The 16,293-nt window shown below is 31.4% G+C and overlaps 1 protein-coding gene across 2 annotated transcripts in view; it reads right to left on the bottom strand.

The window, feature by feature from the left end:
* LOC117235209 (BTB/POZ domain-containing protein 6-B) overlaps nucleotides 1-16,293 on the bottom strand; it is a 34,122-nt gene that overhangs the window by 3,381 nt on the left and 14,448 nt on the right. The window contains exons 1-5 of one of the 2 annotated variants that reach the window (XM_033497030.1): nucleotides 7,618-7,706; nucleotides 5,370-5,605; nucleotides 4,070-4,242; nucleotides 2,750-2,997; nucleotides 1,569-1,963 (exon numbers count right to left, since the gene is read on the bottom strand). In XM_033497030.1, coding sequence (XP_033352921.1) covers nucleotides 1,569-1,963; nucleotides 2,750-2,997; nucleotides 4,070-4,242; nucleotides 5,370-5,605; nucleotides 7,618-7,639 — 1,074 coding nt within the window. In that variant the 5' untranslated portion in view covers nucleotides 7,640-7,706. Of the gene's footprint in view, nucleotides 1-1,568; nucleotides 1,964-2,749; nucleotides 2,998-4,069; nucleotides 4,243-5,369; nucleotides 5,606-7,617; nucleotides 7,707-16,293 lie in introns of those variants that run through there. The other variant, XM_033497029.1, reaches the window with a different exon arrangement.

Raw genomic sequence — 16,293 nt, 5'->3', positions numbered from 1 at the left:
ATCATATTTGGGTATCACTAGCACTAATTATTATTATCCAAACTGTTCAAAAAATTTACGTAGAAAATATAAATCTATTTACCGTTCTTCTACGTCTCTCATATCTGCTATTATGTTTCGCATCTTCAAGTTTGTTATTTATCCTATATTTTCTAATCGTCATTTTACACTTTGCGAATAGATACGTTAATACACCACAAAAATGAAACTTATTATCGAATATTTCGTATTTATTAAATTTTGTGATATACGAAGATCTTTATTTTATCTTCTTCGACTTTTAGTTGAACATCGCACAAAGAGATAAGAAAATATTCACATAAAACCACACTTAGATGTCAGTATATTACACAAAAGATAGTCGAGAACTAAAATGGGTGATTTGATAAATGAATATGGTATAAATGGGATTTGGGCACCGCTAAATCAATAAACCATGGTCAGATAAAAGAGTACTGTCTGATAATGATCGTGGACATCGTTTTCAGCAACAAGATAAGTACTAACGTCTGATAAAGAAGGTGTGTTTCACTTTCACCTCGAGCGATATAGTTCTTATCGAATCGCGGAAAATTAACAATATACACGTATAACGTGGAAAAACGAGCAGAAATAGTTCTATCAAGTTTGGACAAGAAATATTAATTACTTCTTATCAAACATGATTATTACATAGATTACATCTTTAATGATTGTAAAGAAAAAAGCTTACAATTGAAATAAGATATGTATCACTGGTGGTGTAGGAAAAGGGAGTATTTTATAAAATTAAGATATGCTCGAAAATAAAAGTGATATTGAGATAATCGCAGTATATAATTGTGTTAGTAAACAATTCTATTATATAAAACTTCAGTAACACAGTAATATGTTATACATGTATAAATACTGACAATTTTTTAAATTCTAATTAATTTTACTTGAATCAGACATTTCCTAACTATTATATTTTACTCACTACTCTGTCTAAATATCATATTCCATATTATAACAATAAAATTTCTTTCTAGTGCCAGATATAATATGTACAATCAGTTATTGTTTAATATATCACCAAAAATGAAACTTTGGAGATCTAAAACAGAAAAGAAGGAAAGAAGAATTTTAATCTTCTCAACAGGTACTGTTAGATCATGAATAATCAAAAACAGTCTAGATCAGAGTATATAATGTTCAAATGTGTAATCTTGTTTTATATGTGTAATATTTACTTAAACATTCTATAGACAGACAATTAAAAAGTAAAGTGTTAATTTTTGAAATTTAGAAAAAGAAGGGGGAGAAAAAATAATTAATCTTCTTAAGAGATATTATCGAATCCCAAATAGTGAAAAACAGTTTGGACTAGAATAACTCATTTCTAAGTATCTAAATATGGTGAAAATAAATATCAATTACATATGTATGATCTTATTCCTATCCTTCAAAAAATCAAAACATCCTTTCCCAAAACCACTTTGATCAAAAATTGTTATCACGTGAAAATGAATGCTAATGTTACCCAAACAATTATATATCGTTTGATCCAATGATATATACTAGTTCAGTGCGAAAAAGTGTGAACGTACCTTCTCTTCCTCGTGTTTTACCGTATGTCCCAAAATTCTGGCGACGATATAAGCCGACTCTTCGCTAAAAAAGATTCCGCTCGCCATAGGACCTTCGATGAACTCTCTGTCAGTCATAAGAAGATATCGGACGCTATACCAAACATCGTCCGAGAGCGCGGCTCTCTTATTGCTAGCTGTTGGTTTGACTCCGTTTCTTTTACACTCGAACATGGCCCATCTGTCTAATGCTTCGAACAGTATCGTTTCTTTGGTCAATCTCAGGGTGTCTCGAGACACCAATTCTTTCACTTCGGTAGAACTCAATTGTTGGAAGTATTCCTGACAGAAAACCGTCTCCGGATCCGAGTCGATCACGTCCAAACAAGCGAGAAGAAGTCGCGTACAGACTGCGGCTAAGATTTCAACGAGGTTTTAGTTATCGAGGTTCTAATCCTGGAGGAAGGAGAAATGGTAGGAGAAATTAGTAGATATTAGAATTAGTTATATAGTATGCTCTCTATGGTCTAACTTTTCTCATCTTGCTGAACAACTTGAGAATTTACTAATGTTTTTTGGAATTATGTTTTCTGGTGAATTAGCGCTGTGCGCAATATTTTTTAGGATGAATTGGCGTTTGTGGATTTTTTTAAGATAAGTTGATTACAAGGAGTGGCAATAGCGGTAGTGTTTACTTTGTGGGTGTGATAGGTCGGTTGTGTTTTAGTAATGTGGCTTCATGGTTAATTCAATTAGTGGCAGTAATGTCACTCGTTTAGCGATATACTTGATGGCATTGAAAGTTTTATTCGTGGAACCATTGTTTGAAAGATTTGTCGCCTTTTTACAAATTCTCAATTACCAAATTCTCGGTTACCAAATTATTAAAAAATATGACGAATTTCAGCGTTAAACATTGATGGTTTAATTGGTTGCTCTAGTTATTTAAACAATTATTAACGTAGAATAATGAATAGAATAATAAAATATTGACTAAAGCATTATTTAACGATCGTAGAAATTTCCATACGATTCGAAATTAAAAATTTAAAGATAGCTTGAATTTTTATCGTGTTATGCCAATTGTTACTTTCACCATGGAATTTCCGTTGTAATTTTTCTCGTGCGATTCAAGAGCGTTATTCGAGGAATATTAATTAAGAATTGTCCAAATTCCAAAAAAGGCAATTTAGTGACAATACCTATTTCAGCAGCGTCATCACCGGGAGCAGGAGGAGCTGTAGGTGACCAGTTGGGATGCCAGCTTATGTGGTTCGCGTAAAGAGTGAGGCCTTCGTAGATTTCAAGCGCGGAAATCGGAGTTAGGCTCTTTTCGAGGAACTCAACGATCAATCGTACTAATCCTGGACAAAGATACTGATGAGCCGCATGAAGTGTTGATTTAGCCATAGTCACGGTATGGAAATTGATCGTCTCGTCGAGAAGGTATCTGCACAAAGATGAACGTACTTCGAGTTGGTATGAAAGAAAACAGTTGCCTGAAGATTTGTATCGTTGAATTACAGATTTTAACCATATTTTTCAGCCATGTTTGTTCAGATTTATACCAACTCCTCCTCTTTTATCCAATAAGAATTTTTAAAATATTAAAGTCTCCAAAACTGCCCTAATCTTTAGTTAATCGTAGGCACTGTTAGGTGAGAAATTATTTTATCAAATACCTTTCGCTTAGATTTGGGCTAATTTGGATGTGACAAGTTCTAGGAGAATTTTCTTCGAAATTTACATCTACTACATCTTTTCCTCGGACGTCGAGCTGTGATCATTCTTCGTTTGCAACGGACTATCAACGGGAATGTAATTAAAATAAGAATCCAAAAGTAAGCGATGGTACCAAGTATCGTCAATGTGTACAGAGACGTTGCCATAATCGCATCGCGATTCTTTCTAAAAATACTCGATTCTCTAATAAAAGGAATTCTTATTTTTACTTATAAAAGAGGGTTAAGATGTTGAACGACGAGAGATATTATTTATCAAATTCTTCTTACTACGTTTCTATGATTTTGATTAAAACGTCGTAAAGGTTATCCTTCTCTAAACCATGTTCTTATAATGATTGATTTCTGTGAAAGATCACCACTTTTGTCTTTAGCCCTCCCCCTCTCCCATTTTAAGTTACATAAAATAACTATGCTATGAAAGAAATGATATAGTTTTGTTATCTACTATTGTTTATAAAGTCACGAAGAATTTCAAGCAATACAAAATAAAAAATTGAATTTCCAAATGTATCAAATACAGCTAACGCTTGTTTAAACTCCAGTGTATGTTACGTAATATTATTTCGCCTAAATTCAGACGCGCTTGTCCTCTATGCGCTAGATCTATTCTTTTTCCTCATCGAGCAGCTAGAAAATATTCTCGTGGCAGCCTCCTTTCCGCTAGAATTACAATGCAAATTCCCGATTTATTGTAATTTAGACGAGCTCTACCATAGTCGAACTAATCGTATCTCCACAAACTTCCAATTTTAATATAACTATCGACACTGTGTTTACCTGAGTAAATGATCGAAAGCCCTTTTGTCCACGTGTTGTAATCTCAACACAGGTGGAGGATCGCTTGGTGCAGGCGCTAAAGGACCGAGGAGCATAGCACGGAAACATTCCGATTTCTCGGCGAGTCGTTGCCTTCCTACGCAGTAGGTCCACGTGTCTCCGGGTCGACCAACCTAAATGCAATATGCACATACAGTACCAGACATTTAAAAGGAGAGAAGAAATTTTTCTCATTGTGTTTCAGGATCACGCGAACCAATACAGGTTTCGTAAGTGAGAGAAATGAATTTAGGAGATGCGTGATGAGCAGGATGCGTATATTTACGTGAATTCATATTTTTACGAACAGAATATAAAAGATGAAACCTGGAGAGAAATTTGTTTTACCTACTAAATATCATAATATTTCATAATATTTCATAATGTTTATTACATAGTGATAAGCGTTCGATTTTTCTGATCGGTTCCGTTTCTTTCGTAATGATTTCTGCCGCTTGTTATAGTTTTCTTAACAGCGTTCTTTATCTTTCAGATACGAAATTTCTATGTTGACGTCTTATATTCGGTTCTCTATTCAAATTAGAGAACGAGAAGATTGAGCGACTTTGCAGATCTTTTAAATTATTGTGTAACGTATATGATTCGATGGAAGTGTGGTGCAAATGATAAAATTCTGTAATACGAGAAAAACGAATGAAATTTTACGATATGAGGCTTTAGATGTTTTGAAAGATTAAAACAGGTTATTATACACGCATATACACATTAAACACCCAGAAAATTTTTAGATAAGAAATTCTGTACAATTTTAATATAGATAAAATCCTTTAGATAAAAGTATAATACTTACGCCACGCGTAATCTGTTTCTCGAATGTAACGTAATTTCTAAAAGGAATAGAAAATAGAATCTTAAACAAGCTATAACGTTATAGAAATCATTTAGTGCAACAGTTATCGAATCGACTTCTTCGATACTCTTTTTTCTATTGATTAACAAACATCAGCGGATAATATCGTACACGCGCAAACAAAATGCCTTCTTTTCTGTTTAAACCCGATATAAGCCAAAAGGTATTACACTGAGGTTACCGCAGTTTATGCAATTCAAATCAAAACGCCATTTGATAGACGATTAAAAAAGTAGATCGATAAGATGTTGATAAAAGGATACGTAAGCATAGAAAATGTGAATACGCGCTATTCATACATCATTCAATACACACAATTCATGAAATCATGAAAGGTATGGAGAACTTTTTCGTTTTATTCTTTTCTTATTTTTTTTTTTTTTTTTTTACCTCAAGAATCACCATGTTACGAATCGAAGATTCCGTCGATCCATTTCCCTCGGTCCTGATAAGAGGAACTTGAGCCATGTCTTCCGTCGAGTTTCGAAGGATCGTAAGTTCTTTCAACGAATCCCACGCGATTACTGGTAGGATTATGATCCTGGAGTAGATTCGAATCCTAACACCCTCCTGAATCTTTTGTCGTGTCCTTTCAGACTCGGTGCGAGCGCATCGTGAGCTGTCGTCTGCAACAAAACACACAAGAAACTCGATGCTCCAGGGGTCAGGTTGCAAAACCTGAATTAAAATTTCTAATTTCCTTGTTTTGAAATATTTGAAAGTATAGCAGGGAATTACGTTGCGAAGATTATATCGGTAGTAAAGTACAATTGGTCTTTAGATGTTCTTTTAATACAAAGGAAGCTATGACTTTGTTCGACTAATGTTTATTCTTTGTTAGGAAAATGTTACGTAACATTTTTTTAAACTCGTACAGCATTGTTTTCTAAAGTAGTAATCTTTCAATTGTTTTTCGAAAATAAAAAATGTTTCATGGAATTTATGTACATTAATTATTGTGTGATTTTACTATTTATTTTATAGATATTTCGTTCAAGACTCTAATTAAATTTTATCGTTAAATTTATTATTTATTCTTTACCGGTTTGGATCGACATTTTTTTATGCAACATTATAAAATAGTAATAATGTAATGTATACTATGTAGTATATTATAAATACTATAATTGTAATTATAATAATTGTAATAATAATAATTGTAATAATTGTAATATTGTGTCGTGCAGTTAAATATTATAATATTTATAATAATAGATATCAAACAGTTTAATTTTATACACGCTATTATTAATACGAGCAATTTTCTTTAGTATTGATATTTATAGAAATTTCAACATCGGTGTATTTTTTTTTTAATGATGTATTTCTATTATTACTGCCTATTATTTACACGTTTGAAGGCGCGTGAGTACGAAGTGTGTATTTAAACAATAACAATTAGAGTACAATTCCAACATAAATTCATAGACGTAACATTTTACGACAGCAAACCTTGGCATAGAAATTTCGAAATATTACGAGTTTTCAAGTTTTTCCTTCTTAATTTTATACAATTCGGAATGCGAAAGCTACAATCTTTTCAAGGTGCGAATTTCAATAAAACGATAATATGCGATAGGCTTATGTCGCAACGATGCGTAAACAGAAACGGATAATAGTTATATTTATTTTTATGATATCTTCGATGAATCGTTTATTCGAATATCACATATTTCGCCAACTAGACCAAGAATCAATGAGTGCTATTTTTAGTTTTTCACGCTTCTATTAAGCGGCTCGATGTTGTGCTATGTAGACACGAAAAAATCTAGCAGTATCTGAACCATACAAGAGTTTGGCAACGTTCATCGTAGATAGCATTTTATGTTTGATTACCTCTTGATTCTTTTTCATTGAGATAATGAACAGTACTTATATTCCTGATTGAAATAGCGAGGAAGAAAATTATATCCTGTGACTTATAAAAATGAAGAAAAATCAAGAAAGATAAAATCGACTGAGAAAAATCAAGTTCTCAACAATGCTTAAGTGATTTTTATATTACACGCTTAAAAATGAGAATTGTCAAAGCATAAAAAGAAGGATATGTAAAATTTGTTACATTTTAAGTAAAGAGAAGTTAAAGTATCCTGTGAGTTTAGTAGCCTGTTATGTCGAAAGCTGACGAAACATTTCTTTTATGTGTGTTCTTCATACGTTAGACGAAATTATTTCTTTAGACGAAATATTTTGTCTCGAGGCCAGAAGAGCATCCTGTTCTTATCATAAAAGTGCAATGGCAAACAAATTCATGAACCTGTAATGTTCTTACATGAAATTTCTACTGTACGAGATTTGTGCCGTTAAATTTCTCTGTAATAGACGTTATAATTATAACAATTGGCTTAGCGACAGGATTTCTTAATATCAATTCATTACGATTTAATATTGTTCAAAAGAAACGTGAAAACTAAGTTAAGCAACTCTTTACGATAGTGAAGATACGATGTTAACTTTCTACATATCTGTTGACCGCAATTCTTATATTTTAGTTCTTCGTGAAAAGAAGCGTTGCTTAGGAACAATTGGTGCCTATTTATCGATGTAACAAGCATAGAATTTTGATGGCCGACTAACGCAAAGATAAAAATTCTACGTTACATTCGTTAAACGAGCGTCAGAAAAATGTGCATCTTACCATCGTTGCATACGACTGTCATGTTGATGGCGCGGTTCACAAAGTTGTTTTCTTTTGTCAAAAATTTTGTTAAAAAAGTTTTGTTAAAAAATATCAACACTCAACATATTCTTCACTGTTTACTTTCTGAAATTATGTTATCCTTTACTGTTTGTCTTATAATTTTCCCTATGGAATTTATCGTCTGAAGTAACAATAAGAGGAAAAATATCGTCGAAGTGTTCAAATAATGAGATCGTTCGATAAAAAATATTACTTTCACCACACTATTTATCTATTTACTTTATATTGCTTTTATATTTAAACGATACTGCGGAAAAACACACGCTGTATGAAATTCTTACTTTTCACTATTTTTACTCTTCGATACGCTAATCGTCTATTATCCGCGTGTTATGTCATCCAAACGAAAGAAATTTCTCAATTAGCGCAACGAGTCCCTGAAATTCCAAAAATCCTATATCTTCACGATAAAAACAATATTCGATTACGATTCATATTTTCACGCATTTTCGCGCAAGGATCTACCAAACAAACTTTCTTCGAAGAAACTTCACTGTCATACTTTTATCTTTTAAGTTAAGATCTGTTTTTTTTGTTCTGCCGACAAATCGATTCGATCGAAACAGAGTGGACACGGCAACCCTCTCAGAGCGAACAACCTCGCTCGACTGACAGATCGATCAGACTCGTGCGGCTGCAATGAATGAGTCAGTCTACGGGGGGGATTCGTTTTAAAACGCAAATGTATGCGGTTACGTTTTATCGACTGCAACGACAATTACTTATAAACAACGGATAAAGGTCTCAGGCACCGTGGAATGTCTCGAGTCTGTGACACCGTCTTATCGATACGTCGAACATCGATGGGGAAAAGAAAGCCGATTGGTTTGCTTCGTACGGTGGAAAAGGATGCTACTGCTATGGGAATTTTATTTGGTTTGCGAGATAACTGGATTATGGATTTTCATGCTTTTAGAGGAAATCTGGAAGTGCAGAAAGACATAGATATGCACATCATATGCAAAAACTATACTAGATATTCAGAGTATAGCGCTTATAATATTCAATGGATGAAATAAATTTCTATTCGGATTCCGTTTGTTCGATCAACCGTTTGCACTTCGAATTTTATTTTAATTTCGTTAGCAGCAGCTGCCAACGCTTTTAAGTGTTTTATTTGAAATTTACTTTAACTCAAAAATAAGACAATTTAAGTGAATAAAGGAAGAAACAAATTCACTTAAATACTAGTATTATTCACACTATTGTTGTATTTTCTAATTTTTAATTGTGTGATATATCTTGAAACAATTTCCAGGATGCAATCCTGGCTTTCTTTCACAAATAAGGTGGGACTCGACAAAGGAGCTCCTGAGATAAAAATTGACGTCGAGTCACACTCGACATAGGAGTGCAAAGGATTAAGCTTGTCGAAATACGAATTTGCATAAAAGGTAACTGGTAACAAGCTAAGTAGACTCGGACTTTTAATTCTTTCTCTATGGCATCGAATATACGACACCGAAGGTAATTTTGAAAGCTGCAGATGAGGATAGTTTTTATATATAGATATGTAAATATTTTTTATAATTATTCATATATTGTGATAACTATTTTTATGATTATTGTATTACATAAAACGAATCTACTACGTTTTTAGCAAATAATTTTGACCGATATTTGTGGCCGTATAAACAGATGTTCTCACGATCTTGAAGGAAATGAAGTTTGAGAAATCTTTTTATAAGTAACTAGAAAATGAAAAGTTTGGAGTTTTCCGGATGATGTTGATGTAATTTCTAGTTTCACTTTTCAATATTTTTAAAAGCAAAAAAGTTGCAAAATGGTGAAGTTACTTAATATATCTGGAATACCTTCTGTTACTTTTCGATAACTGATCGCCATTCCCAAAAATTGGGACGTTTGAAATAAAAAATCATTTTTATATCTTTACCAAATACAAATATATCCTATTTTTTTTTTCATATGATTTCATAAGTATTATATACTTGTGTAACATTATTTTGGGTTGATTGCATTATATAAATTTCTCGTGAGTTCTTTTTCGTGAATAAGTAGTTGCCATTAGCTAAGATACTATCACTGATAGAAAGTATCTCGTGAACAGACTCGTGGAATGCATTTTTATCGTGTCTTAAAGAAACACTTTATCGATACTTCGAAGCATTGAAAACTGCTTTGGTCAGCAATTTGATGCATACGTTTTATACTATACTTATATCGCCATAGAACTCACAAGTTATAAATTTACAAATTTACTTACAAATTATAGTTAATAATTATTTACTATGTAAGTTTTACATCGTTCGATATTTAACATCGTACTCGTCTATTTACAATTATCAATTAAAACGTAAAAAAGTGATTCCGTCAGCAATGTCAATTTTTATGTAATAGAATTTGCAACTAGCAAAAGTGCTGGACGAAATATTTATGATTTAACAGTGAAACGTTCGGTTTAAAAAATAACGCGTTCATATTATTTCAGTATTATAGTATTTTCAGTAGGAAATATTTCCATGCCATTTTTTATCGGTTTCTTTTTACATATTTCGTTAAAAAGGAAAGAATAAAATACACAGAAAAAAAATACAATCGGATTGTTCAATTTTGACATGACACATCAGAGGTCTCACAACTATACTTTTATGTTCCATCCTGTTCCATTTTTCCTTCTCTCTTTTTTCTCTTTCCTTTGTTGTATGTCGAACAAAACATGATTGACAGAAATCTTGAGGCTGTGTTAATATAGTTTTGCATTTGAAACGGATAATTAGCACGCGTTAATTGATTGCAATTCCCGAGACGTGCACGAGTAATTTCATTTTGAAGGCCGGGACCAAGGTTACACCATAGTTATACAAGTAGAATGAAACTTGCAGGACGATACTAATTTATCTACGAAATGTCTTTTTACGATTTTGATTTTTATTTGAATAAAATACTATTTTGATTAATTATAATCAGAATTATTAGATACAATGGATAAATCAGAGTGATATTGATATTAGTATTTATTTTTCTTCTTAATTGATAAAGGAAAGAAACTTATCAAAAACAAAATATAGGAATTCACATTTTGATTGCGATTAAAAGATAGTTATGTATTAATAGATTTATTAATTAATAGATTTGTTATGTATTAAAGAAAATTACCATTCTCCGTGTCTTGGAAAAGATCTTTGATCATTTCAATGTCATCGTCATGTAAATTTTTCGTCGTAATAATCATAATGATGAAAGATAAAGAAGCTTGAGACACGAGAGATTCACGAAGAATTCGGATAGTGTGCGAACGCTACTAAAATTCTTCGTTGCTTGTGAATCACGGTTTCGTTAAAATTAGAGCTAGCAGAGGCAAGAACCCAGAGGGACGTTGGCCACCGGGGTCAAATAATTTTAGTAAAAATCTGTCTTGCCCCAAAAATATCATTCACATGGCGGTAAGCCTAACCTTGAGAATCCGGGCGCCAATGAACCCTTAAATTATTCAGGCTAATCTTAATTCGAGAGTATAAACACACAGCTACGATAGCGTGTTTCTTTCTGAATTAAAACAAAATTATGTTACTTTTTTCTAAGATAAAGAAATTATGTTACTAAAAATTTTATTATTATTTTCTTTTCTTTTCGTAATTTCAAAATATATCCGAAGAAATAATTTATTTATTCGTTTATTTGATATAAATTACATAGAATGATATATTTATGAATAATTTTAGACGTGTTTATCGATTAAAAATATGATTCTAAAAAGATTTTAAACAATGGAAGAAGAAATAAGTATGTATACGGATTGGATAGAAACTACTTGTATCAGATTATGTATACACGTTCCGCCGTAACCGATGTACACGTGAATTTGTTGACTAAAATTTTGCGCAACAACGCTGTTGAATTTAACACGATCCATGCGTAAACGGATAATTAAGCTAAACGAGCTCCAACGCGACCTTTTAATTCAATTGAGATTAATTTCTTTGTTTCATACGCGTCTATATTACCATAAGATACACGAATGTAGTGCAAAATTAATCGTGTTGAAAATAACGTGGCAAAATTATATAAAATGAACATTGAAAATGAATTTTCATTTTCGATTCTCACTTACATTATTCACATAATGGTATCTATATGAAATATTAAAAAAAAAGCTACAGTATTTTATAATTATAATCCTTATAAGTTATAAGCTCGTGTATGATTTGATATACTGAGCAAATGATATAATTATAATAGTTATAATTAATATACGAAATAAGTAATATAATAAGAAAGTTGAAAAATTTTCCAAATATAAAACATTCGTTTTCTATAGTTATACTATCTTATAATTGTAACTCTATGAATGTATATGTAATATATCTGATAAATTATAATTTTTATAAATGATAAATTCACTATTTTCTAATCGTTTCAAACTATGTGTCAGACGATATAGTATCGAGTAAGTGTTGGAGACGGGTGTAAAAAGAAAAAATCTCAGTTCATGTTTCTAATCCGATGCACGTATTAATTTCTCACGGTTGCATTAACTAGATTCACGCATGTCGATCAGCATATATTGTGAATAATAATGAGTACTGTCTGTGTTTTCAAAGACGTAATTCATTTTTATACCGGTCGTATGTATCACCTTCTGCGACTATCGATTCCAGCACTTCATTGATGTTGACTCGTCGATATTATGCGTATCATTTAATTCGTGTTAGTTTTATCCAAAGAATAAACGAATTAAATTTTAGAGAAGAAGTTGCGAACTATTTAAAAATTACATTTCATTTATTCCAATATATCTGCTTAATATATTTCATTAGATTAAATAATTGTACATTTTATATCCAAAGCGACATCGAATTTTTCCTGTTATGATTTATATGTATTTCATAACTTTTCCATTTATTTTATCTAGTAATATACAAAACATGAAAAAGAAGATAAAATTTATTTGGAATTAAAAGCTTTTAAATATGGTATTCAACATTTTCTATTAGAAAGAGACTGCCCGAAATGAACGTATATAGTTTCAATAATCATGAAATTTATTTTGATAATATCGTTCATACATCTACCGTTGTAGTATCGTCGCTCGAATGATCAGTCAATAATAGATATAACTGTCAATAATAGCGATTGAGACTCCACTGATAGTATTTGTTCAATTAAGAACAAATGTAAACTTATCGCTTCTCATAACGAAAAGAATAATTGAACTACTTAAGTTGAAAATATAGAAGGAAGCAACTTCTAAAATACTTGACAATTATTTGATAATAGAATTAATTTAATGAGATAATTCTAAATAATAAATTTCTTAAATATAGAAAAATATTTTGAAAGGTTTGCTCGTTTAATAAATCTTTATGTCAGCATAAGGAAACAATTTTTCTTATTATTAATATATCTTTCCTTATGAAATACACGCTTTTGTATACCTTCTTTTTTCCCCTAGATACCAACGAAAAAAGGAAAAATAATCAAAGCTGAAATTCATGCTGGCTAATTATGAATCCGAAGAGAAAACGCAGAACCGTAAATATAATTAATGTGGTGTTTTACAAGAAATATTTCGACATTCCTCTTCGTAGGCGTATGCAACGAATGTGACCTCGAAGTCTGTGGTATACAATATACATATTGTCTCTCGTTATTACGTGTCCTATACTCTCGTCGAGCAACCTATCACAGTAAATGACAAAAAGTGGTGCGTGAATTTGTACGATAAAAACGTTACGTTGCAACATCTCGTATGGTGAATAGAATGGCAGAAAAAATGATAAAAAGTAGATGGAATAATTGGACTCTGAAAGAAGAAAATAACTTGAAACGTGCGAATGCTGACGATTGTTATTCGGAGGTAACAGTTCCCGATTTTATAACTCCAAAAAAGGCTTGTTTCTTACTTCAGAAATGTTTTAGAAGCATCATGAGCTAACAAAAGAAATGTCATATGATGTTTAGTCATATGAAATCGAAAATTTATATCTACGTATCTTTGATAAAAAGAAATACGTGATAGGCATGATAATATAGAATATTTAAGAATAATTAATAAAATTAACATTTTTCATCTATCAAATTTCTTGTATATAGAAAGGTATATTACACGATTCAGGTATCAAACGAATAAGAGCCATACGCTATGTTAGAAAAATTAACATATTTTCTTCTTTACAATGCAATAAAATATAATTTCGAACAGAATATCCATGAGCTTTTAATATTTCTGACGAATTATTTCTTGTTGTATAAAGTATGTAAAACTTACAAAAAGAATATTTCTGGTAGCATTAAACATTAGAAACGAATGCTATAATATTTATAAATATTGTATATTGCATATTTTATTCCAAGTAGATTCAGCGAATGGAGATAATAAAAAGAGGGAAATGAACTTCATGTTGGATTTTTATTTCAAATTTTTGTCGCCTATTTACTCTTCCTCTGCTATCTCGTTCTGTCAATGACCGTTCAATTACAAAGAGAAAAAGAAGCATGTCGCAATTTTTATAGCTACAATTGCCACAGTTTCCTTGAATTCTGGCCTGGTTTTCAGATCAAAAGATCGTTCAATAAGTCTTTTTCGTATTTACGCTAATCAGGATATCAAACGTTTTGTAAAAACTTCATTTTTAAAATGGAATTCGATTTTACCTTCGTCAAAATTTACATATTAATATTTACACAGATATCGATACTATAGGAAAAATGTGAATTTTGTTTCAAACATAATTTGCAACTAAATATCTTCTTATTATTTGTTTATAACATCTTTTACTTATTTTCATCGAACAACATCATCGGTAATCCTGCGTTACAACATAGTTTTTCGTTCTGTTATCTTTCTAATGTTTGGCGAAAGTTAAGAATAGAAAAATAACGATGACACTACGCAGGTACATAGCTTTAAAACAAAATGCCAATGTCGCGGCACATATTTACAAGTTTACAGAGAAAATTAGCGACAACAAACGATAAATCCGACGAAGAGTAGTTAGAGTAATAGTCTATTTACTTATGTAACATCATGTGGAACAACAAGAGGTGAATCTTCGATATTATCTTGAAATTTATCGTAATAAGGAGTAGAATGAGATGAAATAATCTTTTAGTGATGTAATGTTATTGAAGAATTTCTTGTATCCATTGAAATTAACGTGTTATTTTAGTTTAATGTCATCATAGTTGAAAAACATAATTTCGATCTAAACATTATCGATGTTTAGAAGAGACAGAAAATAAGAAATACAAAAAAGAGTAATACAATATTTATAATGAGATATTTTTTGAGCTTAAAGAAAGAAAAATTGTAATGAAATAGTAATGATGTTAATAATAGCTGTTGATATTAATAGCAATATTAGGAACGAAAAATATTACAACAAAATGTTTTGCTTTCGTTAAGATCCTATTATTTATATTAGATTTCTAAATTAATTTTATATTTTCGTTAAAACAGTTACACTGAATATCGGGTAAGTTCGAGGTATAAAGTAATAAAACTTAAATTTGGACTGCATCTTTACTAAAAAAAGAAAAAGAAAAAAAAACAAAACTTCCAGAAATGAATCTTTTATTAAAAGGTTTGTACTAAAAGAAGGATAATGAAATGAAACGTGGGAATTTTCGATATATAATCTTCTTAAGGAGGAGAATACGTCGACTTTGTTATTCACAATTGAATCAATTAGATGAAAAGTACTCGAAGGGCTTTAATTGATTTTCGCCCGCATATAATTCCCTTTCCTTACGTCCAGAGGCAATCTATGACCCACATAACACTGCAGAAATTAACGATCGCAAATACATTCTAATTTTGTCTAATCGTCGTCAACTCCTATTACTATTCAATCCTAATATCGATAATTATTACACGACAAAGACGCGTCGTGTTTATAACAAAGCTTAATTTCAACTTCAAGCTTAACTTCGATTTTTCAGTAAGAATCAATAAATACAAACTTCTATAAGTATAATGTTCCTATACTTTTGCATCTGACAGAGTGTTACGACAGCGATAAACTAAGCTTTATTTAACCCTCCAACGTTCTTTGAGTCGCACTCGACCCAATCGTATCTTCTACCTTTAATAAACTGAAGTTTCCGGGAAAGATGAAATGATTCATACTGCTATTTAATTTTCTACTACGCATCCTGTGAGAATATTATACGTCCTTTTGTTTGTTAAAACAAGAACGCGATTTAGATATAAAAATTTCAAGATCGTAGCAGGATTAAGTAATCACTAAAAAAAAAAAAAAAAAATTGTAAAGTTAGGGGTCAACATTTTCCTGTTACGCTTAACGAAAGAAAAACGACGTATCTTTAACTCGAAAGGTGTGCTTACAGAAGGTTAAAAAGAACTCGAAGGGAAGGAAACCTAACGACAGGTATTTAGTTCTAGAAACATAATTCTCGCCGAAGAGTGGGAAGAAATAATAAAAATTCCAAGCTGTTCATTGGTTCCGGACATTCCAGTATATCGACGCGAAAAAGTGGGACCTAACGATGAATTATACTATGATCTCGAGTGTCACGCAGCTTTCGGTATCACCTTTTTGTCTGTGCTCATTCGTCATGCTCTACTAGCGTCGATGGTAAAAGCCGAACGCGATGACAGTATCGCATGAAAGCGAAAAATGTAGGTAAGAA

This window comes from Bombus vosnesenskii, unplaced genomic scaffold (assembly GCF_011952255.1).
Source record: "Bombus vosnesenskii isolate JDL3184/JDL3185 unplaced genomic scaffold, Bvos_JDL3184-5_v1.1 scf7180000013314, whole genome shotgun sequence".
NCBI lineage: Eukaryota > Metazoa > Arthropoda > Insecta > Hymenoptera > Apidae > Bombus > Bombus vosnesenskii.
This window is presented reverse-complemented; position numbering and strand designations above follow the sequence as displayed.